Source organism: Eleutherodactylus coqui, chromosome 11, assembly GCF_035609145.1.
Source record: "Eleutherodactylus coqui strain aEleCoq1 chromosome 11, aEleCoq1.hap1, whole genome shotgun sequence".
NCBI classification, from domain to species: domain Eukaryota; kingdom Metazoa; phylum Chordata; class Amphibia; order Anura; family Eleutherodactylidae; genus Eleutherodactylus; species Eleutherodactylus coqui.
The window spans coordinates 60,214,778-60,238,086 of NC_089847.1; the positions used below are offsets into that span (position 1 = coordinate 60,214,778).

The following is a 23,309-nucleotide window of genomic DNA, read 5'->3' on the forward strand; positions in this document are numbered from 1 at the left end:
AGGAAGTGGTAATGCCTTCCTTGCATGTCTCTTGGCTAGAAAATGGCGCTAAACATGCGAGGAAGGAAATGGAATTGACTCGAGTACCCCGTGGTGTTCGTCTCCAGTCCCCTAATGCTCGGACGAGTGTGCTCGCTCATCTCTAGTTATTACCTTAATTATATCAATGTGGATTCTATCATTTATATTGATTACATAGTATATCTAAAGATAGACAGACATACAAACACATTGCATGCTAATGAGCCCGTCTGTCTGGCAGTTGACTGTGCATTGTGATGTCATCAATCTGGTGTGACACGGGCAGTATAGAATGATGAATACTGGAGCTTGGTGGCCATCTGAAGTCAGTCTCCACTTCGGACGGGTTACAGATTAAACAGTATTGTATTGTCGTAAATGTGCCCGGTCTTATCTCCGCTTGCTGCATGTGGTGTGCTATATTGTTGCAGCGTGTGCATCTTCCATGCTGGCACTTATAGGATCCTGCCGGTGGGGTAGATAAATTGCCCCTATGTTTTTGATGTGTCCTTACAGAATACTATATTGGGCCTGGGGGTTATGGTATCTATTAGGAAAATATCACTTTTAAGTATCTCCCTGTGTTTAATGAAGAAAATTCTAAAGGCCCATTTAGACACAACGATTATCACCCAAAATCCACGCACACGGCAGTTCATGGGACAGTTTTGAGCGTCCGCTTTGCATAAGCGTGTAAATGAAGGCTCACGCTGTATGCAGAATACAAGCGGGACCGCTATCTTCTCCATACAGCTGTTGTATTCTCGGAGCGCTCAGCTGATATCCTGCTAAGCGCTCCTAGCGGGGTATGCAGAACACAGCTGGAGCGCTTGTCTTCTTCATATTCCGGCTGTGTTTCCCAAGCGGGATACCAGCTAAAACAATAGTATCAGCGGTATCCCACTGAGAATGCAGCATGCAGCATGGATAAGGCTCATCATTGTCTTTCAGCTAGCTAAATGGGCCTTTATTGAAACATGTCTGCTTGTTGTAGCCAGAATAGCTACTAGGGAAGGACAATCATTTTAATAAGACCCTTTCTTATTGAGGGTAGGGGAGGCGAGGAGAGGGAGAATAGTGCCCGTGTAGTCATGCATGCCATGTATTTTATGTGAATGAGGGACTCCGGGTCTTGAGAATCTGCAGAGTGTTGCACAGCATGGTGGCCACAGCAGAGGAGGAGTAATCCTGGTGCTTCTTGGGGTGGCAGTAGAAGTGCCACTGTATGCCCTGTGCCGGGGACTGTCACAGGTTATGGGGCCTCCTTGTTATACACGGTGCCCTGATGTTCCTGCCGCCCACAGCTGTCTGTTGTGGCTCCTGAGTGTCTCTCTGCTCCGGCAGGGGAGCGCTGATGCAGCAGAGCTCTAGTACTCCCCTTCACCGAAGCCTCCCTGCGCGCTCTATCCTCGCCCCCACGTGTTTGTGGCAGCAGCTGCACTGCTCGCTTTACAGGAGGGATTCACGCTCCAACGGCTCTCTGCTGCATGGCCCTTGTCTCCGTCACCCCTCCTCCGTCTTCTCTCCCACTGCTTCAGGAGCTGACAGGCCAATCGGCTGCACAAGATGGCAAGGGCTCTTGTATTCAGCCAATCAGCAGAGAGAGGGGATGGGCCTTCACGCTAGACAACTAAAAGAAACGCCCCGCAATGACGGCCCTGATCAGTAGTTCCCTCTCTGGTCCGCTCACTGTCTATATAGAGTAGGGCTCTGCGCTGAGCAGCTATCGCTTTCTGCTTACAACGTGGAAGATGTCTGGTCGCGGTAAAGGAGGGAAAGGTCTTGGGAAGGGCGGCGCCAAGCGGCACAGGAAGGTGCTCCGTGATAACATCCAGGGCATCACCAAGCCTGCCATCCGCCGTCTAGCTCGCAGGGGAGGCGTCAAGCGTATCTCTGGTCTCATCTATGAAGAGACTCGCGGCGTCCTGAAAGTCTTCCTGGAGAATGTGATCCGCGACGCCGTCACCTACACCGAGCACGCCAAGCGGAAGACCGTCACCGCTATGGACGTGGTGTACGCGCTCAAGCGCCAGGGCCGCACTCTCTACGGCTTCGGAGGTTAATAATGCTGCTCTTTCTCCATAACACAAAGGCTCTTCTCAGAGCCGCCCACCTCTTCCAAGGAAAGGCTGTAATCCAACTCCTTGTGGGGTCGTCAGCAGCGGTGATAATCTAGGCGCTCTGACATGATACAGCCGGGGTGTAGCAGCCTCCCCGTCAGGGTGCGCTTCAGGCTGCGGTCACTGCACGCTTTTAAACCCCTTAACCTATTTAGGGCAGGCAGGTTATGTTTATAATACGCGAGGAGCTGGGCCTGAATTAATGAGTGCGGTGAAGGGTTAACAGACCTGCCGTTGGAGGTCGGGTGGTTTTAGTGCCGCCTATGGGCGGGGCTATAGTCAGATTCTTCCCGCTCATTGGCTGATCCCCGGAGATTTTGAACTTCCCGCTCAGTTGATCGCGTCTCCCGATCAACCACGTTGATAACAGTATGCCGGGGATTCAAATCTCTTTCTACTACATTTGAAAGATGAGAGAATGGCATTAATTGAGGAACTGACTAGGTCACTGAAGGGGTTAACAGACCACCTGCTGCTGACGACAGAACATTATTGGGGAGAGGCGGCACCAGGGTACACCGCGCACAGGCTGGCTGTGAACCCGAGTTGGGGAAATGACAGCGGAGGACAGGATGCAGCTCGTTTGAGGAGGATTTGGTGGCTCTGAAAAGAGCCTTTATGTTCCATGTGGTGCCCAGAGCAGATCTAAGCCCTCTCTCCGCGAATCCTGCGGGCCAGCTGGATGTCTTTGGGCATGATGGTGACCCGCTTGGCGTGGATGGCGCACAGATTGGTGTCCTCGAACAGTCCTACCAGGTAAGCCTCGCTGGCCTCCTGCAGGGCCATGACCGCTGAGCTCTGGAAGCGCAGGTCAGTCTTGAAGTCCTGGGCGATCTCTCTCACCAGGCGCTGAAAGGGAAGCTTACGAATCAGCAGCTCGGTGGACTTCTGGTAGCGACGGATTTCACGGAGAGCCACTGTACCTGGACGGTAGCGGTGAGGCTTCTTCACTCCGCCGGTGGCAGGAGCGCTCTTCCTGGCGGCCTTCGTAGCCAGCTGCTTGCGGGGAGCTTTCCCTCCGGTGGATTTACGAGCGGTCTGCTTGGTTCTGGCCATAGCTCTACTGTAGAGATGCACACAGATGTGATATGATGGGAGCCGTAGACAGAGCAGAGCCTTTATACCCTACTTGCTCTTCCCTATTGGCTCTTAGAAACAACGCCCCCTACATCTCATTGGCTTTTTCAAACAAACCACTAGCCCGCCAAAACGCTTGATGCCCGCGACCAATCAGCGTTCAGCAGAGGCTGGCCCCACCTCACCCTATCAGGCCATTGCATGATACGTACGGGTGTCTGTGAAATCATGTTCTCAGCTGCTTCCCTGCATTGATATGTCCGCAGAAACACACACTCCACGCTGCACGGCAGTCTCCCCCATTAGAAGCTGTGCTGGTTTTATGGGAAATGCATTAGGTCGGCGAGTCCCCTTCACACTCAGCCCGGCATCCATACACGCGTTGTATAGGTCACACTCCACAACAGTAACGGGGATGATGCGGCGACAATGTCTCGTATTACTCCCCCTCTACAGCCCCCCCCTCGCTCCCTAGACTCCCAACTGATATGAAGTCCCCTGTAGCCGCTATGGGGGCGCTGCTATCTAGAACAGAATTCGAGGCAGTGATAATACAGCTCTGCGGTGAGAAGGTGGCGGCTCTGAAAAGAGCCTTTGTGGGGTAAATGCACGGGCGGCTTCAGCTTATTTCTTAGCCGCACTCTTCTTGGCTTTAACAGCCTTCTTAGCCGGACTCTTGGCAGCTTTGGGTTTGGCCGCCTTCTTAGCCGGACTCTTCGTCACCTTCTTGGGCTTTGGGGCGGCCTTCGGCTTTGAGGCTTTCTTCGGGCTCTTGGCCACTTTCTTGGCGGCGGCCGCTGCAGTTTTCTTTGCTTTTTTCGGGCTTTTGGCCGGAGCCTTCTTGGGCTTCTTAGGAGATTTCGCCGCTTTCTTGGCTCCAGCGGGCTTCTTGGGCTTGGCCGCAGACGCTGGCTTCTTTTTGGCCGGCTTGTCCTTAGTCTCCTGCTTCTTGTTCAGCTTGAAGGAGCCGGAGGCGCCGCTGCCTTTCACCTGGAGCAGGCTGCCCTTGGTGACCAGAGACTTGACGGCCAGCTTCAGGCGGCTGTTATTCTTCTCTACATCGTACCCTCCGGCAGCCAGAGCCTTCTTCAGGGCGGCTAGAGACACCCCGCTGCGCTCTTTAGAGGCGGACACGGCTCTGACGATCAGCTCCGACACGCCGGGACCGGAGGCCTTCTTGCTTTTCTTGGCGCCCCCTGCGGCGGATTTCTTCGGCTGCTTCTTGGATTTGGCAGCCGGCTCGGCGGCAGGAGGAGCGGCGGCTGGCGCGGTTTCTGCCATTGTGTGCTGCGGTAATCAAATACTAAAACTCTCCTGGAAGAGAAACTCTGAGAGCGGCGCTGGTGGCTCCTCTTATATGTACAGCGGCCGCGCTCTGATTGGCTCGTGAGCAGACCCGTCCTGAGCTGCTATTGGCTGAATCTGAGCACAGCTAATGCCTTATCCCATCCGGGCCTCCTCTCCGCTCCGTTCTCCTCTTGTGCTTCCCTGCCCGGGATAAGAGTCCGTTACCGGTCAGAACCGGACAGGAGAGCTCGCTTTCAACGTGACTCCTCACTCTCTGACATCTCATGCAACCGTTTATAGCCGCCGCTGGCGGAGGTTCCGGGGAGGAGCGGAGAGGAGGCCACGAGATCTTCGCCATAGTTCTCCCGATCTGCACATCACCGCCTATCTGCGGAGATAAAACCGCTGCGGGAGCGCCTTCCCTCTATTCCCGGCCCTTGTCACCATCCCCGGGATCTACTCCACAATCTCCATCGTGCAGAAGCTGATTGCACAATGCGAGGACGACGTGGAGCTGCCGAGAGCCCAGAGGTGTAGCACAGGCTGCGCCTCCGCTCACTGCCAGCTCCCGGGTGCTGAATGTATACTGTATATACTGCAGACTGCTCTATACTGCGGCGCAATGTAAGATGAGGAAACCCAGTACCCCCCTGTACACTCAGACGATCGGGAATGCCACACGTTATCGTCCCTTTAATACCCCGGACATGATGGGTGTGGTTGTCCACAAGAAGAAGCGATTCTTCTTCTCTGCAGGTGCATCTCCTCCCGCGGGCTGCTGCCCGTTCTATATCATCCCAGGGATATCATGTGCTGGACGTGACGGTCATTGCATCGGCTCTGTAGTTCCCATCAATCGTTGACGGTGAAGATGGAACTTGGGATTCTGCTGAAGAGCGGTGGCATCTAACAACGCTCTAATCGGGATGTAGATCGCCAAGAAATGACGCCTGAACAAAGCCTTCTACCCGCGGGTCTCCTGCAGCCGGCGATGGCCTGTCAGTCACTGATGTCCGAGCGGAGCATTGATACAGCGGGACTCTCAGCGCCAGATCCAGTGCCACAGTCGGTGACATCGTACAGAACCCGCAGGGAGGGTTGCACTGCAGATCCCCGGGGGCAGCAGATGTTGTACAGTGTCCGCTGGGATTCCTACGGGAGAGCGTGTTGGTCCAGAAAGCTGAAGGACCATCGGTACTGTGAGACCCCCGCTTCCCCCACAACCCCGTCCTCTATACCCTTCCAGATCGCTAATCAGCTCTTCTATTTAGCGCCCAAGGAGGCGACCCAGAAAGAGAGCAGTGTCAGGGGCAGCTAGTGGAGCTCTTGTTGGCAAGCCGCTGCTCCGGCCGAACAGCAGCTCACAGTCATCGGCAGAGCTGGCCACCAGCGGCGCCATGGGCAGCGAGAGCGGGGTTCGCCGTGGCAGCGGCGCCAGTGCCATCGGTGTACGGGAGCGGAGGCCAGCGCGTAGGGTGACAGCGGCGCCGGCTGCTGCGGCCGACGGGGACAGGAGCTGGGAGCAGACAAAGCTGTCCAGCGAGCGCCCGGGGGGAAACAAGAGTAGATGTCAATCCGGCGGGGAGATGTGTGAGACAGGACCAGAGATGGGAATCCGCCTGGGAGATATGTGAGCTTGCCAGGGGAATGGGCGGTACATGTGGGGAGGTGTGTGTGCGGCAGCCGGTCCACCGTCGTGCCCCTCGCCTAGACGTACCATCTAACTCGGGGCTCCCAACCCATGTTTCCACCCTTACATCCGCTGGAGACATAATGCACCAGGGCCGCTCAGCTGTAAGTGAATAGGAGCAGCGCAGATGGTACGGCATCAGTACAACTGTAGCTGAGCTCCGTCTCCCGGCCGGCCTCCAGCTTCCTTCTCAGTGCAGTAGGGTCACTCCGGCTTTGCTGCACCTCATGCCCTCCCATGAACCCTCCTCCGGGCAGGTGTGAGGGGAGGGGGCAGCGCTCTCTAGGACGGGCTCTCCTAGCTGCCTCGGACGCTGCTCTTGTTCTATGTCTATGTGTTGCCTCCGTGGGGAGGAGGGGATAATAAATACCATCGGGTGCCATCAAGAAGCTTCACGGAAGACAGCTCCCTGTCCGGGCTGCCCCATGCGTGACTTCCCACGGGACACCGGCCTAGCTATGTACATTTAACCCTTAACCCACTAGTATCCGGTCACTGTATCTACCTGCAGTCATACATGTAAAGGCAGTAGCCGCAGTACACAGTGCGGCCGGTGGGTCAATAATCTGCTCACAATGACCAACATGGACATACAATGGAGAACAATACAATAAATGAGTTCTGAATGTAATGTTTATGTAAAGGTCACCGTGTCCGTACAAAGGGTCTAGTGTTCTTGTGTCACATTGTGTGCAAGTAGTAGCGGTAAAGGGCAACCTTTAGGCTGATATCTTGTCACGGAGTGTTGTTCAATCTTTGGCAATCCAGTTTGATGCTCCAATAATAGCCGACCCTGATATATGCACCTCGTCTACCCTGATACCCTGCCTCCATGACCTTCACCTTGCTCATGGCTGAGGGCGCCATGGTTTTCCGTGAAGTTACCACGATGGCTGAGCAGAAAATGCCCCTCCATGCTGATGTTGTAGCATTGTGTAGCTCCGGACAAACTCCGGACAAACCATCATTAGCAAGGCACACTTTAGATAAGCACCACACTACCTCCAACCAAGCACAAGCACTGCCTGCGGGACACACCGCTGCCTCTTCTCCTGAGTTACAGTATAGTCAGACCCCAGTAACATTTCAGTTTCAGCAGTATAGGCAGAGCCCAGTATTAGAAACATTTCAGTAGTAACAGTATAGACAGACCCCAGTAACATTTCAGTTTCAGCAGTATAGGCAGAGTCCAGTATTAGTAAAATTTCAGTAGCAGCAGTATAGGCAGACCCTAGTAACATTTTCGTAACGACAATATATGCAGAGCCCAGTGTTAGTAACATTTTAGTAAAAGAACATTTATATCTTAAAAGAACATTTATAAATCAGGGCTACCATCCCACCTCAATTGATGACCAAATCACCAGAGCCACCAGGATACCCAGAAGTCAACTACTCCAATACAAGGAGAAGGAAAGAAACAATCGTGTGCCTCTAGTAGTGACCTACAATCCGCAACTAGAGGTACTAAGGAAAACCGCAAGAAAACTCCACCATACCCTGCACAAGGATGACCGTCTGAAAACCATATTCCCGGACCCTCCGCTTCTGTGTTACAGGCAACCTCCTAACTTGAGGAACTTTATGATCAGGAGTGCATTACCCTCTGACACACAAAAAGGAACTTATCCCTGTAATATAAGGAGCTGTAAGACCTGCTCACATGTACTGACTGCGGACAGGATACGGATCCCCAACACACAGCAGGACTATAAGATCCCGGGGACATTCACATGTTCCTCGTCCAATGTTGTGTACCTGATCATGTGCAGTAAATGTCCTGTTGGGGGTCTTTATGTTGGAGAAACAGGACAGAAACTCAAAGCCAGGATGAGATCGCATCGCCACACGATTGAACACAGAAGAAGAGAATTACCTGTGGCCGAACACTTCTCTAACCATGGACATGACATAGGAGATATGAGAGTTTTGATATTGAAGGGTGGTTTCAAGTCACAAAACCACAGAAGAATTTGGGAGTATAAATTGATAACAACCTTTGACACGCTGAATACTGGGTTAAATTATTCCCCAGGATTTATGCGTGAATGGGAAGTGTGAGACATCTATTGCACAGATAAGACCCCCATCAACAGTAATTCAGGGACCATAAACTTTCACTCCCTTATCAGTATTTAGCTAAAAATGTTTGTGTATCTCTTATAACAATTCAAGCCTGTTGACCTCCCCCCCCCCCTCCAAAAGTAATTTAGAGACCATAAAACTTTCACTCCGCTATCAGTGCCTAGACAAAAAAAGTTTGTTTTCTGGTTTGCAGAATTCCTTTTAAGTGCGAACCAATCACATCCATATCTGTGCCTTGTCATACGTATGTATGTTATAAGTGTGTATAAATATGCATGCCTCTTCAGATCCAATCCATTTAAGCCGGAAGAAGAACCCTGCGTTGGTACGAAAGCTCGCTATTATTACATCATGTATTTTTGTTAGCCATTAAAAGGTATCATATCTACAAGATTACGTCGTTTCTCTTGCTGAGAACAATCACATTTTGCTCTACTGGCTAACACGGTACCAGATCTTTGTTTCCATTATAACATTTTAGTAGTAACAGTATAGACAGACCCCACTAACATATTAGTTGCAGAAGTATACACAGACCCCAGAAACATTTATGTAGCAGCAGTATTGGCAGACCCCTGTAACATTTCTGCAGCTGAAGTATAGGCAGGCCCCTGTAACGTTAATGCAGTTATGCTCCTCTCCTTTGGCCCAAACAAGTTTCTCTGATAACTGTTGTAACACAGGAGAAAATACATGATGCCCAGTGCTGATCCCCTGACCCCAAGCAAGAGGAGGAGGTGGCATTACAAGGCCAAGACACCATGACCAGGACCCGCTATAGTCTGTGTGGGAAGCACTTTAGTGGGCCCAGGGTCAGGCTCGGTTCCAAGCCTCCACCATTGTGACCCAAGGTGCCCTGAGTTACATAGCAACAAGAAATCCATGTGTCGCAACATAGATAGCTCAACACTGGAAGGGGCAGTCTTTGAGTTCCTTGGCCTAGCCTATGCTGTAAGTGCACAAAGATGGTATTACACAGGAAGAAATCGGAGTGCCCAGCCATGGGAGAGTTTCGCCCCGCCAAGCAACTTGGCCTCGGCCAGCAATTCGGGCCTAGTCAGCCACTGTACTATTTGTGCCACATAGGTAAAACACCGCGATGGGAAGACTTAGTGCACCCATAGTATAGGCAGACCCCAGTAACATTTCTCTAGCAGCAGTATACGCAGACCCCTGTAACATTTATGTAGCAGAAGCTTATGCAGACCCCAGTACCATTTTTGTAGCATCAGTATAGGCTGTGAGGAAGGAGGAGCAGCAGCCAGAGGATTCAGAGTTTCAGCAGTGGACGGCGTAGAAGACTGGGTGGTTGATACATTGCTGGATGCATTTTCTGCCTTCCACGCAGGATCTGCTCACACTGCTCTGTTTGCAATAAAGGTCTACCATGTGGACCCACAAATTATGATATGTAGCTGGGGACCCCAGAAACTTGCCTCTCTCCTAATACCGCAGCAGCCGGCTGGGATACACCTGGACCAGGAACTTGGCCTGTGCCCACACCCTCACTTGGAACTCTGCATCCTCGCTCACGTCCACATCCTCTACCCCTACCCCTTAGCATGGTGGATTACGAATAGAGCAGACACAGACCGCTGTAAATAATTATGGAATCATATGCGTACACTTTCACGCAGAGAGCGGAATCGTAACGCTAACTCCAGGCAGAAAAAAATGGAAGCAATGCAATAGTGATGCACCAGAACTCCCGCCAGGCACCCAGTTTAAATGCAAACGCTCAGCGGTAACCCTAAGTAGGAGCTTTTTGTTTTCCTTGGGTCAAAGAATACAGGCTATATAGTGTGTATATCACGTTCCCTCTATCAGTCGCTGTGGCCGTACGCTGTGCGTCTCTAATTCACTGCAGACACAGGCCAGTGTAAGTAATCTTGGAATTATGTGTGTAGACTTTGTCGCTGAGAGCGGTATAGTAAGGCAAACTCCAGGCAGAAAAAAAAAAAAAAAAATTGTTAGGAAGGCCGCAAACAGGCCTAAGTGCAATAGTGATGGACTACAACTCCCATCAGACAACCTGTAAAATGCACACGGTCACAGGTAGCCGTAAGAAGGACCGTTGGGGTTTTGTACACAGGATGCTACACTACCACTCTCCCTATCTCAGCAACGCTGTCCCTATACTATGAAGTACAGACTGCAGCCTGAGAACGCTATAGCTGTAATGGGGCTAACGCCCCATATATATATATATATATATATATAAAAAAAAAAATTGCAAAACTGCTACCAACAGCCACAACAGTAATGCAGACGGTCCTATGCGGCCCTAAGAAGGACCGTTGGGGTTCTTGTACACAGGTTCCTACACTAACACTTTCCCTACAGCAGCAGCAGCACTGCCCCTGATTAGAGATGAGCGAACGTACTCGTCCGAGCTTGATACTCGTTCGAGTATTAGCGTGTTTGAGATGCTCGTTACTCGTGACGAGTACCACGCGATGTTCGAGTTACTTTCACTTTCCTCTCTGAGACGTTCGCGCGCTTTTCTGGCCAATTGAAAGACAGGGAAGGCATTACAACTTCCCCCTGCGACGTTCAAGCCCTATACCACCCCCCTGCAGTGAGTGGCTGGGGAGATCAGATGTCACCCGAGTATATAAATCGGCCCCTCCCGCGGCTCGCCACAGATGCGTTCTGACATAAAGGAGGGAAAGTGCTATCTTGTTGGAGCTGCTATAGGGAGAGTGTTAGGAGTATTTTAGGCTTAAAGAACCCCAATGGTCCTTCTTAGGGCCACATCTAACCGTGTGCAGTACTGTGGAGGCTGCTTTTTGCAGTGTTGCACTTTTTTTTTTTTGGTATATCGGCCGTGCAGAGCATTGCGCCCTGCAGTAATACTCCAGGGCCAGAAGCGCTTAGGCAGGGACAGAAGACATATTGATTGAATATAGGCAGTGGGCCTTTGCAAAAAAATTTGGGGAAAAAAATCTATCTGGGCTGCCTGTGACTGTCCTCAGTGTTCTGGGTCTGTGCTGGGTGTAGTAGTTCTCCAAATTCATACGCAGCCAGCTAAGTGTTACAGCAGGCGTGCGCAAAATTATTTCCTGGCGTTCCGTAAGCGAAGTCAGCCTCCAACCACAGGCCAATAAGCAGCACATTTAATTACAGCGTTCTGTTTCTGCACTACTGGTAATACAGCATGCTGAGGGGTATGGGTAGGCCTAGAGGACGTGGACGCGGGCGAGGACGCAGAGGCCCAAGTCAGGGTGTGGGCACAGGCCGAGCCAGTGCGGTGGCCAGGGGTAGAGGCAGGGCCAGACCGAATAATCCACCAACTGTTTCCCTAAGCGCCCGCTCGTGCCATGCCACCCTGCAGAGGTCAAGGTGCTCTATGGTGTGGCAGTTTTTCACAGAGACGCCTGACGACCGACGAACAGTGGTGTGCAACCTTTGTTGCGCCAAGATCAGCTGGGGAGGCACCACCACCAGCATGCGCAGGCATATGATGGCCAAGCACCCCACAAGGTGGGACGAAGGCCGTTCACCGCCTCCGGTTTGCACCACTGCCTCTCCCCCTGTGCCCCAACCTGCCACTGAGATCCAACCCCCCCTCTGAGGACACAGGCACTACCGTCTCCTGGCCTGCACCCACACCCTCACCTCCGCTGTCCTCGGCCCCATCCAGCAATGTCTCTCAGCGCAGCGTCCAGACGTCGCTAGCGCCACTGTTTGAGCGCGAGCGCAAGTACGCCGCCACGCGCCCGCACGCTCAAGCGTTAAACGTTTACATTGCCAAATTGATCAGCCTGGAGATGCTGCCGTATAGGCTTGTGGAAACGGAGGCTTTCAAAAGTATGATGGCGGTGGAGGCCCCGCGCTACTCGGTTCCCAGTCGCCACTACTTTTCCCGATGTGCTGTCCCAGGCCTGCACGACCACGTCTCCTGCAACATTGTACGCGCCCTCACCAACGCGGTTACTGCCAAGGTCCACTTAACAACAGACACGTGGACAAGCACAGGCGGGCAGGGCCACTATATCTCCCTGACGGCACATTGGGTGAATTTAGTGCAGGCTGGGACAGAGTCAGTGCCTGGGACCGCTCACGTCCTACCCACCCCCCGAATTGTGTGCCACAGCTCGATGGTGGTATCTGCGGTGGTGTATGCTTCCTCCACTAAACCACCCTCCTCCTCCTACGCAACCTCTGTCTCGCAATCAAGATGTGTCAGCAGCAGCACGTCGCCAGCAGTCGGTGTCGCGCGGCGTGGCAGCACAGCGGTGGGCAAGCGTCAGCAGGTCGTGCTGAAACTACTCAGCTTAGGAGAGAAGAGGCACACGGCCCACAAACTGCTGCAGGGTCTGACAGAGCAGACCGACCGCTGGCTTGCGCCGCTGAGCCTCCATGTGTCACAACGGCCGTAACCTGGTGGCGGCTCTGCAGCTTGGCAGCCTCACGCACGTGCCATGCCTGGCCCATGTCTTTAATTTGGTGGTTCAGCGCTTTCTGAAAAGCTACCCACACTTGTCATACCTGCTCGGAAAGGTGTGCCAGCTCTGCGCACATTTCCGCAACTCCAAGACGGACGCTGCCACCCTGCGGACCCTGCAACATCGGTTTCATCTGCCAGTGCACCGATTGCTGTGCGACGTGCCCACACAGTGGAACTCTACGCTCCACATGTTGGCCAGGCTCTATGAGCAGCGTAGAGCTATTGTGGAATACCAACTCCAACATGGGCGGCGTAGTGGGAGTCAGCCTCCTCAATTATTTACAGAAGAGTGGGCCTGGTTGGTAGCCATCTGCCAGGTCCTTGGAAACTTTGAGGAGTCTACCCAGATGCGGAGCGGGGATGCTGCAATCATTACCGTCACCATTCCTCTGCTATGCCTCTTGAGAAGTTCCCTGCAAAGCATAAAGGCAGACGCTTTGCAATCGGAAACGGAGGCAGGGGAAGACAGTATGTCGCTGGATAGACGGAGCACCCTCATGTCTATATCTCAGCGTGTTGAGGAGGAGGGGGAGGAGCATGAGGAGGAGGGGGAAGAGACAGCTTGGCCCACTGCTGAGGGTACAGATGCTGCTTGCCTGTCATCCTTTCAGCGTGTATGGCCAGAGGAGGAGGAGGAGGAGGAGGATCCTGAAAGTGATCTTCCGAGTGAGGACAGCCATGTGTTGCATACAGGTACCCTGGCACACATGGCTGACTTCATGTTAGGATGCCTTTCTCGTGACCCTCGCGTTACACGCATTCTGGCCACTACGGATTACTGGGTATACACACTGCTCGACCCACGGTATAAGGAGAGCCTTTCCACTCTCATTCCCGAAGAGGAAAGGGGTTCGAGAATGATGCTATACCACAGGGCGCTGGTGGACAAACTGATGGTAAACTTCCCATCTGACAGCGCTAGTGGCCGAAGGCGCATTTCCGCGGCCCAGGTAGCAGGGGAGGCGCAGAGATCAGGCAGCATGTACAGCGCAGGCAGGGGAACATTTTCCAAGGCCTTTGCCAGCTTTATGGCTCCCCAGCAAGACTGTGTCACCGGTCCCCAGTCAAGGCTGAGTTGGCGGGAGCACTGTAAAAGCATGGTGAGGGAGTACGTAGCCGATCGCACGAACGTCCTCGGTGACGCCTCTGCCCCCTACAACTACTGGGTGTTGAAGCTGGACACGTGGCCTGAACTCGCGCTGTATGCCCTGGAGGTGCTTGCTTGTCCTGCGGCTAGCGTCTTGTCAGAGACTGTGTTTAGTGTGGCTGGGGGAATCATCACGGATAAGTGTACCCACCTGTCAACCGACAGTGCCGACAGGCTTACACTCATCAAGATGAACAAAGCCTGGATTTCTCCAGACTTCTCTTCTCCACCAGCGGACAGCGGCAATACCTAAACAATACGTAGGCTGCACCCGCGGATGTAAGCATCGTTCTCTATCACCATCCAAAACGGGGACCTTTTTGCTTCATCAATCTGTGTATAATATTCCTCCTCCTCCTCCTGCTCCTCCTCCTGAAACCTCACATAATCACGCCGAACGGGCAATTTTTCTTAGGCCCACAAGGCTCAGTCATATAATTTTTCTAAACAATTTTTATACGTTTCAATGCTCATTAAAGTGTTGAAACTTTCACCTCAACCAATTTTTATTTTTACTGGGCTGCCTCCAGGCCTAGTTACCAATTAAGCCACATTAACCAAAGCGATTAATGGGTTTCACCTGCCCTCTTGGTTGGGCATGGGCAATTTTTCTCAGGTACATTAGTACTGTTGGTACACCAATTTTTGGGGGCCCTCGCCTACAGTGTAATCCAATTAATTTTTTGCCCACCTGCATTACAGCTGACGTTACATCAGCTGTCCAGGGCACTGCAATGGGATACATTTATGTACAGCCGGTGGGTTCCAGGGAGCCACCCATGCTGTGGGTGCACACGGAATTCCCATTGCAGAGTTGTACCTGCCTGTGACTATTTATAAAAAACCGCGGTCTGACTGGGGCATGCAGACACCTTGACAGAATGAATAGTGTGTGGCACATAGGTTCCCCATTGCTATGCCCACGTGTGCAGCTCCAGATGGAGGTGGCACAGGATTAAATTTCTCATTGCTTATGTACAGCATTGTGGACTATTGCACCACCCCTTTTAAAGAGGGTCGCTGCCTAGCCGTGCCAACCCTCTGCAGTGTGTGCCTGCAGTTCCTTTGGCAGACGCACTTATAAATAGACATGAGGGCGGCGTGGCATGAGGGCAGCTGAAGACTGGGCAGGGACAGTTTGGTGTGCGCTGTGGACACTGCGTCGTGCAGGGGTGGGGGGGGGGGGGGGGGTTGGGCAGCATGTAACCCAGGAGAAGTGGCAGCGGAGTGTCATGCAGGCTGTGATTGTGCTTTGTTGGAGGTAGTGTGGTGCTTAGCTAAGGTATGCATTGCTAATGAGGGCTTTTCAGAAGTAAAAGTTGTTAAGAGGGGGGGGGCACTCTTGCCGGTATTGTGGCTTAATAGTGGGACCTGGGAACTTGAGATGCAGCCCAACATGTAGCCCCTCGCCTGCCCTATCCGTTGCTGTGTCGTTCCCATCACTTTCTTTTTTTTTTTTTTTCTCATTAAATTTTTTATTGAATTTCACAATCAGATATACAAGTATTCATTATTAATAAAACAGTTTTTTCCTAGGAAAGTTACAACAGAAAATCAGAGGCATTTAAATTTTTCAGTGTGAAATCATGTTTTGTCATTTAAGAAACATATTGTAGAGTTTGTTAGGTAAGTCCGGAGATGGGGGGGGGGGGGAGTTGGTAGGTAGGGGGGGGGGACAAAGGGATTATGGGAAAGCGGGGGTAGGAAAAACAAAGAAAATAACAGTTTTAGACATCCAGCTGAAATTTGTCAAACCATTGTTTCCATACTGCCGCGTATTTTAGGTATGAGTTATTTCTAAGCGCAAGAGCTTTTTTCAAACGTTCCATGTTCAGTTATAAGTTGGATTAACTCGTCTATATGCGGGATTTCCGTGGTTCGCCATTTCCTAGTAATTAAGATTTTTGCTCCCATGAGTAAGTGGCTTATTAACTGTCTTTTTTCAGGTTTGACTTCTCCAAGGTCGAGAAGCAGAAGTGCTGTAGCAGGGAGTTTTGGGACGTTAGTATTGGAAATTTTGTTAATTAGTGAATATACGTTAGACCAGAATACGGTGACCAGGGGGCATGCCCAGAGGATGCAGACTAGGGATCCCTCCTGACCGCAGCCCCTCCAACATTCCGCCCTGGCGACCAACCGCCTTTTCTTTAATTGGTCCGGGGTGAGGTACCACCTTGTGAGAGTTTTTAGATGGGTCTCCATTAAAGTGGCACTTTTTGTTGCTTGTCTGGTTCTTTTAAAAGACTCTAACAAGCTCTCAATGGAGACCTTTGTTTTTAGGTCTTTTTCCCAATTTAAAAGGTGGCACCTCTTACCCGATCTTAGATTGCCAGTCATCTGGTCGTAGAGGAGTCTGGTTGAACTTTTGTTTATCTTTTGTAGGTTTGTTATGTTTGAGATCATTATGTGTGAGATCACAGTACTTTGAGGGTGGATGGATTTCAGTAATGATCTTAATTGGAAATATCTATATATTTCTGTTGTTGGTAAGTTGAATTGATGGACCAATACTGAAAAGGGTTTCAGTGAGTTTTGCTCATAGAGGTCAGCTATTTGTTTTATCCCCATCTCTACCCATTTGCTTAGTCTCATTCCCGGAATGAAGTGTTCTAAGGTGTCTAATGGTATTGAGTTTTGGTTGTGGGTTTTTGTATGTTCTATGCTTTGAGTAAGTTTAATCCACGCTTCCGCTGTTGCTGTGATTGTTGGTGAGGTGTTTGGTATCACAATTTTTGACCTCAGTTGTGGATGTTGAGTTGCCATAATATTTGCATAAATTAACGACTTTAGGGTTTTAGAGTTAATAATTTCTCGTTCTAGGTTTACCCATCCTGTCTTTGTCGAGTGGGTTAGCCAGTCTCTTGACTGATTAACTAGAGTCGCTGTAAAATAAGTCTCTAAGTTGGGAAGATCCACTCCTCCTTGGGTTTTGTGTAGAGACAAGATAGAGCGTGCCACTCTTGGTGGTTTACCATTCCACACATAATTTGACATCTGACTCTGGAATTTTTGTAGTATTTTGGGGGGGATCGGAATAGGCAGTGTTCTGAAATAATAGAGGATTTTTGGAAGAATTATCATTTTATACAGTGTAATTTTTCCCAACCATGTAGAATTATGTTTTTTAAAGTCGTTTAAATCTTCCTGTATAGCTTTAAGCAGAGGGAAATAGTTAGTTGAAGTGGTGGCGGACAGGGGAAAGCATATTTGGATTCCAAGATAGGGAATGTTTTGCGACTGCCACTGGAATGGGAATTCCGATTTTATATCTCTTTTTAAATCATTTGGAATGAGGACTCCCAATATTTGTGACTTGGACACATTTAATTTATAGTATGAATTTTTTGAGAATAAGGATAAACTAGAGTATACATGTCTAAGGGAGGATATAGGGTTAGTTATCATAATTAACGTATCATCTGCAAATAAGCTTATTTTGTGTTGTCTAGTTTTTGTAGGTATTCCCTGTATCATTCTTATGAATTCAGCTAAGGGTTCCATGGCTAAAATAAATATTAAAGGGGAAAGTGGGCATCCCTGACGGGTCCCATTAGTGATAGAAAAAGTGTCAGACAGTGTGCCATCTACCAAGATTTTAGCTGAGGGGCTGGAGTAAAGTGCTTTTATTGCGTTAATGATATTTCCCGTGAGTCCAATTTTTTCTAGAACAGCAAAAGTGTATTCCCAATGTAGGCGATCGAAAGCCTTTTCTGCATCTAAGGCAAGGAGTATGGCCGGGGTGTGGGATGCTTCTAGTATAGAGAGTAGATCAATGACTCTTCTTGTGGCGCCGGACGCTTGTCGTCCCTTGATAAAGCCCACTTGATCCGAATGCACTATGGAGAGTAGGACTGTCTGTAATCTCTGGGCAATGATTTTTGAGTATAGTTTAGTGTCGCAATTGAGCAACAATATAGGGTGAAAATTAGTTATGGATGTGATATTTTTAGCTTCTTGTTTTCTGGGTCCGATATGTACGGGATTTTTGTTTTTGTTCTAGGTTTTTTGACTAAGTTTGCCATTAGTTTGGAAGGTTTATTCATTGAGGAGTAGTAGGCTATTTTTGAATTTTTGATAGATTTGTCAAAATCATCTATAAGAAGGGAGCGTAGCTTGTGTCTTAGTTCAAATAGTTTTTTGTGTAGTTCTTCTGATTGAACCGTTTGCAGGTGAGTTTCGGTAGTTGTTATTTGGGTTAGAATGTCATTGAGTTGTTTTTCTTTGTCTCTTTTGTGTTTTGCGCTGATTTTAATGAGGATTCCCCTAATGAACGCTTTGTGGGCGTTCCAGATTGTTGTTGGGGAAACCTCCGGAGTGACATTGAGTTGGAAATATTCAGTGAGGGCGTCTTTTATTGTTTTTGTATGTTTAGGGATCCCCATTAGGAAGGTGTTATATTTCCATGTGCGTATCGCATTTCCTCCCTCTCCCCATGTGAAAGTGGCTGAGATAGGCGCATGATCTGACCACGTGGCCTTTTCAATCGAGGCGCTTGAGATTAAAGGTAGGGACCATCTATCCACCAATATCAGGTCTATTCTCAAAAATGTTCTATGCGGTGGGGAGTAAAAGGTATACTCTCTTGCTGCCGTGTTTAGGCAGCGGAAGCTGTCATAGAGAGCTTCCTTTTGCATCCATGGGTTTAAGTTTGGGCTGATTCTGCGGGTTTGAGAAGTTGTGTCTATGGAATCATCTGGGACGAGATTAAAGTCCCCACAAATCATCAGCTTTCCATTTCCATGCCTCCGCAATTTCTTGATGGTTTTATTCAAAAAACTTATCTGGGCTTTATTTGGTGCATAGATGTTCAGTAAGGAGAAGGGGAGAGAGTTTAAAGTTCCTGTTACCAAGAGGAATCTCCCCCTAGGGTCTTGTATAATTGAGTTGGTTTGTACGTTAATCGTATCTCTAAAAGCAATCAATACTCCTGCCTTTTTGTTTGGGGCGCAGGCCAGGAGGATCTTAGGAAATTTAGTATGGTGAATTTTTGGACATGCGGAAGCATCGAAATGTGTCTCCTGCACACAAAGAATGTCAGATTTTTGGGTCAACGCTTCTCTCCATAGTGATTAGCGTTTAAATGGTGAGTTTAACCCCTTTGCGTTTATGGAGAGAAGTTTAACCGACATTTTTAGAAGTAGAGTAGGACATAAAGCAGCATGGACAGTAGTGATGTCTAAACATAACAAGGGGTAACATTGCAGCGAATAGTGACAAAAGGTGTATCATCAAAACAGTTGACGAAATGGGTGGAACTTCAAGTCCAGTTAAATTGTGGACTTGTAAATTGGGGGGTAAAGTTCACCTGAGTAAGCAGGAGCCAGAGGCAGGCTGTGATGAGAGGGTTCTCGAAAGTCGAGATGTATGTGGATTTTCAACGGCCGTGTTCGGAGGTCATGAAGGTTTTTTCTGGTCTTGGTCTTCTTGTTGGACCCCTGGGGTTTTCCTCCGGAGGTAGGATGGGAACGCCCCAGGATTTAATTTTTTCTGTGGCTTCTTCTGGGTTTGAGAGGAGGTGAGTGGTCCCGTCTTTGTGGATTAGGAGTTTCGGAGGGAAACCCCATTTATAAGGAATTTTAGCTTGGCGAAGGGCGTTGGTAACTACTGAAAATTTTCTTCTTGTTTGTAAGGTCGTCTGTGAGAGATCCGTGTAGAGGCGGATAGCATTATATGGGGCCGGAAGCTGATTTAATTTACGCGTAGCTTGCATCATGGCCTCTTTGATATGAAAGAAGTGAAATCTAGCGATAATATCTCTAGGCATAGAGTCGGGAACAAATTTTGGTTTTGGCAATCTGTGCGCCCTGTCTATGGTTAAATCCATGGCTGTAACATCTGGGAGGATTGTTTTAATCATTTGCTGGATATAGTTGGTGATTTCAGCTGTCTGGATCGCCTCTGGGATACCTCTGAACTTGACGTTATTACGTCGGTTTCTATCTTCTATATCTGCAAGCTTTATTTTGAGAGCGTCAACCTCTTCTGACAGTGAGTAGTGTTCATCAATTAGATTATTGAGAGATTGAGTAATTTCGCTCATTTTGTTTTCAGTATGGGCTACTCTTTCTTCCATTTCCTCCATAGAGGATTTTAGAGTAGAGCTTAATGAGTCAAAATTCACTTGTAAGGAATCTTTTAGGGCCAGTAACATTTCTTTCATAAATGCCTCTGTGGCTGGTTTATCTGAAGAGGGCATAGAAGTGATAGGATCTTCCATCTGAGGGCTTTGTGGGTCTTCTATCTGCTCTTCCGCTATTTTAGCTCGCTGTTTTAATGGGCTAGCGGTCGGGGATGCGTGTGTTTTCTTGTTTTGAGCTGTGTTAGCAGCCATTTTGTTGGGATGTGACTTGCTTTTTTGGGTAGCTTTCCCCTTAATGGCCGACATGGAGTTAGTGGCGTGGGGCAGGGGGTTGTTAAGTGGGGCTGAGGTGTCACTCACCGCTATGTCTCCCCTTCGTTCTGCTGTGGTCCTTGGCTGGAGGCTCTCGTCGGCTCTAGGAGGCTGCAGGCTGGAATCCTCTGTCTGAATTGCAGGCTGTGTCCCAGGATCAGGATCCGCTGTGTATGGGCTGCCACGCAGGGTGAAGAAGTCTTCTAGCCGTCTATGCAGGGGCTAAGAGGACTTACGGCGGCTCATCTGTTCTCTCTCTTCTATGAATGAAAACAGTGGGGGACCACTAGTTTCAAAGGGAACGATCCACCGGCTGTCTCTCAGCGCCAGGGAGATTGCATGCAATGGGGAGGCTGCCATGTGCAGACAAAAAAAACCGAGCTCTCCGGGTGTCTGTGCAGGGGGTATTGCTGCCGATAGCGGCTCCTCCGCTCACCGTTAATGCCAGTGGTGCAGGGTTTCTCTCCGCCGGGAGGGAACCACCTCCTCTCTCTCCGCAGTCAGCAGCAGCCGATGCAGACCGCCGGCTCCTTAACGAAACCGCCGGCTGTCCCTCTCTAGCAGGGAGATTACTTGTTGTGCAAGGCGCAGGAGCCTTTACGGGGAAGCCGCCACGTGTAGAGAGCGGGCTCTCCGGGTGTCTGTGCAGGGGGGGTGTTGCTGCCGATAGCGGCTCCTCCGCTCACCGTCAATGCCAGCGGTGCAGGGTCTCTCTCCGCCGGGAGGGAATCACCCTCTCTCTCTTCGTGGTCAGCAGCAGCTGATGCAGACCGCCGGCGCCTTGACACCCTGTCGGCTGTCCCTCTTCACCAGGGAGATTTCGTGCTGTGGAAGGATGCAGGAGCCGTTACTGGGAAGCCGCCACGTGCAGAGAGCTGGCTCTCTGGGTGTCTGTGCCGTAGGTGGAAGTGCCGACAGCTGCTCCTCCGCTCACCGCTACCGCTGGGAATGTAAGGGTGGCTTGCTGCCGGGTGAGAAATGACCTTTTCTTGCTTTGAAGTAGCTTTTAGAAGCCTCTGCGCTCGGAGCACCTTAGTTATGCGGCCATCTTAGTGCTCGGTCAGGCCACGCCCCCCTCCCATCACTTTCTTGAATTGCCCAGATTTTCACAAACGAAAACCTTAGCGAGCATCGGCGATATACAAAAATGCTCGGGTCGCCCATTGACTTCAATGGGGTTCGTTATTCGAAACGAACCCTCGAGCATCACAAAAAGTTTGTCTCGAGTAACGAGCACCCGAGCATTTTGGTACTCGCTCATCTCTACCCCTGATCTCTCCCAGTGTGTGTCTGTGGCGAGCCGCGAGCGGCCCCACTTTAAATACTCGGGGGTCACTTGATCTTGCCCGCCACTCACTGCAGGGGGGTGGGGTAGGGCTGGAACGTCACAGGAGGAAGTGGTAATGCCTTCCCTGCGTGTCTATTGGCCAGAAAATGGCGCTTAAAATGCAGGGAAGGAAATGGAATTGACTGGAGTAACGTGCGGTGCTCGTCTCGAGTAATGAGCATCTCAAACACCCTAATACTCGAACGAGTATCAAGCTTGGACGAGTACGCTCGCTCATCTCTAAAGTTAACCCCTCAGTGGCCACCCGTTTTTGTTTTATTTTTTCCCATTTACGTTTTTCCTCCTCCCTTAAAAAAAAATATAAATTAATTTAAAAAACAGAACTAACTAATAGAGATGAGCGAGCACACTAGTCCGAGCTTGATGCTCGTTCGAGCATTAGGGTACTCGAGATGCTCGTTACTCGAGACGAGCACCATGCGGTACTCAAGTCAATTCCATTTTCTTCCCTACATGTTTATCGCCATTTTCTAGCCAATAGACATGCAGGGAAGGCATTACCACTTCCTCCTGTGACGTGCCAGCCCTACCCCACCCCCTGCAGTGAGTGGCTGGCGAGATCAAGTGACTGATGAATATTTAAAGCGGCCCCGCCCGCGGCTCGCCTCAGGCACACCCTGGGAGTGTATAGGGAAAGTGCTGATGCTACTATAGGGAGAGTGTTGGATCCTGTCTTCAAGAACCCAACAGTCCTTCTTAGGGCCACATCTGACCGTGTGCATTACTGTTGTGGCTGCTGGGAGCAGTTTTGCACTTTTGTCCCCCTTTTTTTAAAATCTCGGGCTGCAGTCGATTATGCAGAGTATAGTTAAAGTGCAGCTGAGATAGGGACAGTGGTAGTGTAGGATCCTGTCTTCAAGAACCCCAACGGTCCTTCTTAGGGTTACATCTGACCGTGTGGATTTTACTGGGTGGCTACTGGGAGTTGCAGTGATTCCGTTTTAGTATTATGCAGCTTGGTGGGGTTGAGATCGCCACAGTTACCAGCACTCTCCACTGGCTTTACAGTGTTCTCCCACTTCACACAGCCTCTATTATCTACAATTCTCTGCGAGCAGTAAATTACCCCTAGGTACCAGCGCAAGACAGCGGGTTACTTTTTTCAAGCCACAGCATAGAGCCTCCGCTATCTACAAGTCTCTGTGTGCGGTGAATTAAGGCCAGGTTGGTCAGTGGTGTACAGTGGGGTACTTTATTTAGCCCCTGCTCTATTCTTAATCCGCCATGATGAGGAGTAGGTGTAAGGGTCGAGGACGTGAACGTGGACGTGCAAGTGAGGGTGTGGGCACAGGCCGAGTTCCTGGTCCAGGTGAATCACAGCCGGCTGCTGCGGGATTAGGAGAGAGGCAAGTTTCTGGGGTCCCCAGCTTCATATCCCAATTCATGGGTCTGCGTGGTAGATCTTTATTACAAACAGAGCAGTGTGAGCAGGTCCTGTCGTGGATGGCAGAAAATGCATCCAGCAATGTTTCGACCACACAGTCTTCTACACAGTCCACTACTCCCAGATAGGGACTGCAACTCTGATTCATCTGGCTGCAACTCCTCCTTCCTCCCAGGCTCCTCACTCCATGAAAATTACATATACTGAGCAAGAAGACTCCCAGGCACTGTTCTCGGGCCCCTGCCATGAGTGGGAAAAAATGGTTCCTCTCTCACCTGAGGAGTTTCTCCTGACCGATGCCCAACCTTT

The 23,309-nt window shown here is 50.2% G+C and overlaps 3 protein-coding genes across 3 annotated transcripts; 1 reads left to right on the top strand and 2 right to left on the bottom strand.

Annotated features, from left to right (window-relative positions):
• Positions 1–1,772: 1,772 nt before the first annotated feature.
• LOC136582642 (histone H4) lies at positions 1,773–2,084 on the top strand. The gene has a single exon (XM_066583813.1). The coding sequence runs from the start codon at positions 1,773–1,775 to the stop codon at positions 2,082–2,084; it is 312 nt and encodes a 103-aa protein (XP_066439910.1).
• Positions 2,085–2,780: 696 nt separating this feature from the next.
• On the bottom strand, positions 2,781–3,197 carry LOC136582599 (histone H3). Its single transcript, XM_066583764.1, has one exon. The coding sequence runs from the start codon at positions 3,195–3,197 to the stop codon at positions 2,787–2,789; it is 411 nt and encodes a 136-aa protein (XP_066439861.1). The 3' UTR covers positions 2,781–2,786.
• A 627-nt stretch (positions 3,198–3,824) lies between these two features.
• LOC136582600 (histone H1B-like) lies at positions 3,825–4,499 on the bottom strand. Its single transcript, XM_066583766.1, has one exon. The coding sequence runs from the start codon at positions 4,497–4,499 to the stop codon at positions 3,843–3,845; it is 657 nt and encodes a 218-aa protein (XP_066439863.1). The 3' UTR covers positions 3,825–3,842.
• Between the last annotated feature and the right edge of the window lie 18,810 nt (positions 4,500–23,309).

Bases quoted from the DNA above. Each gene is read 5' to 3' on its own strand.
- LOC136582642 (XM_066583813.1), top strand. From the start codon at position 1,773: ATGTCTGGTCGCGGTAAAGGAGGGAAAGGTCTTGGGAAGGGCGGCGCC.
- LOC136582599 (XM_066583764.1), bottom strand. From the start codon at position 3,197: ATGGCCAGAACCAAGCAGACCGCTCGTAAATCCACCGGAGGGAAAGCT.
- LOC136582600 (XM_066583766.1), bottom strand. From the start codon at position 4,499: ATGGCAGAAACCGCGCCAGCCGCCGCTCCTCCTGCCGCCGAGCCGGCT.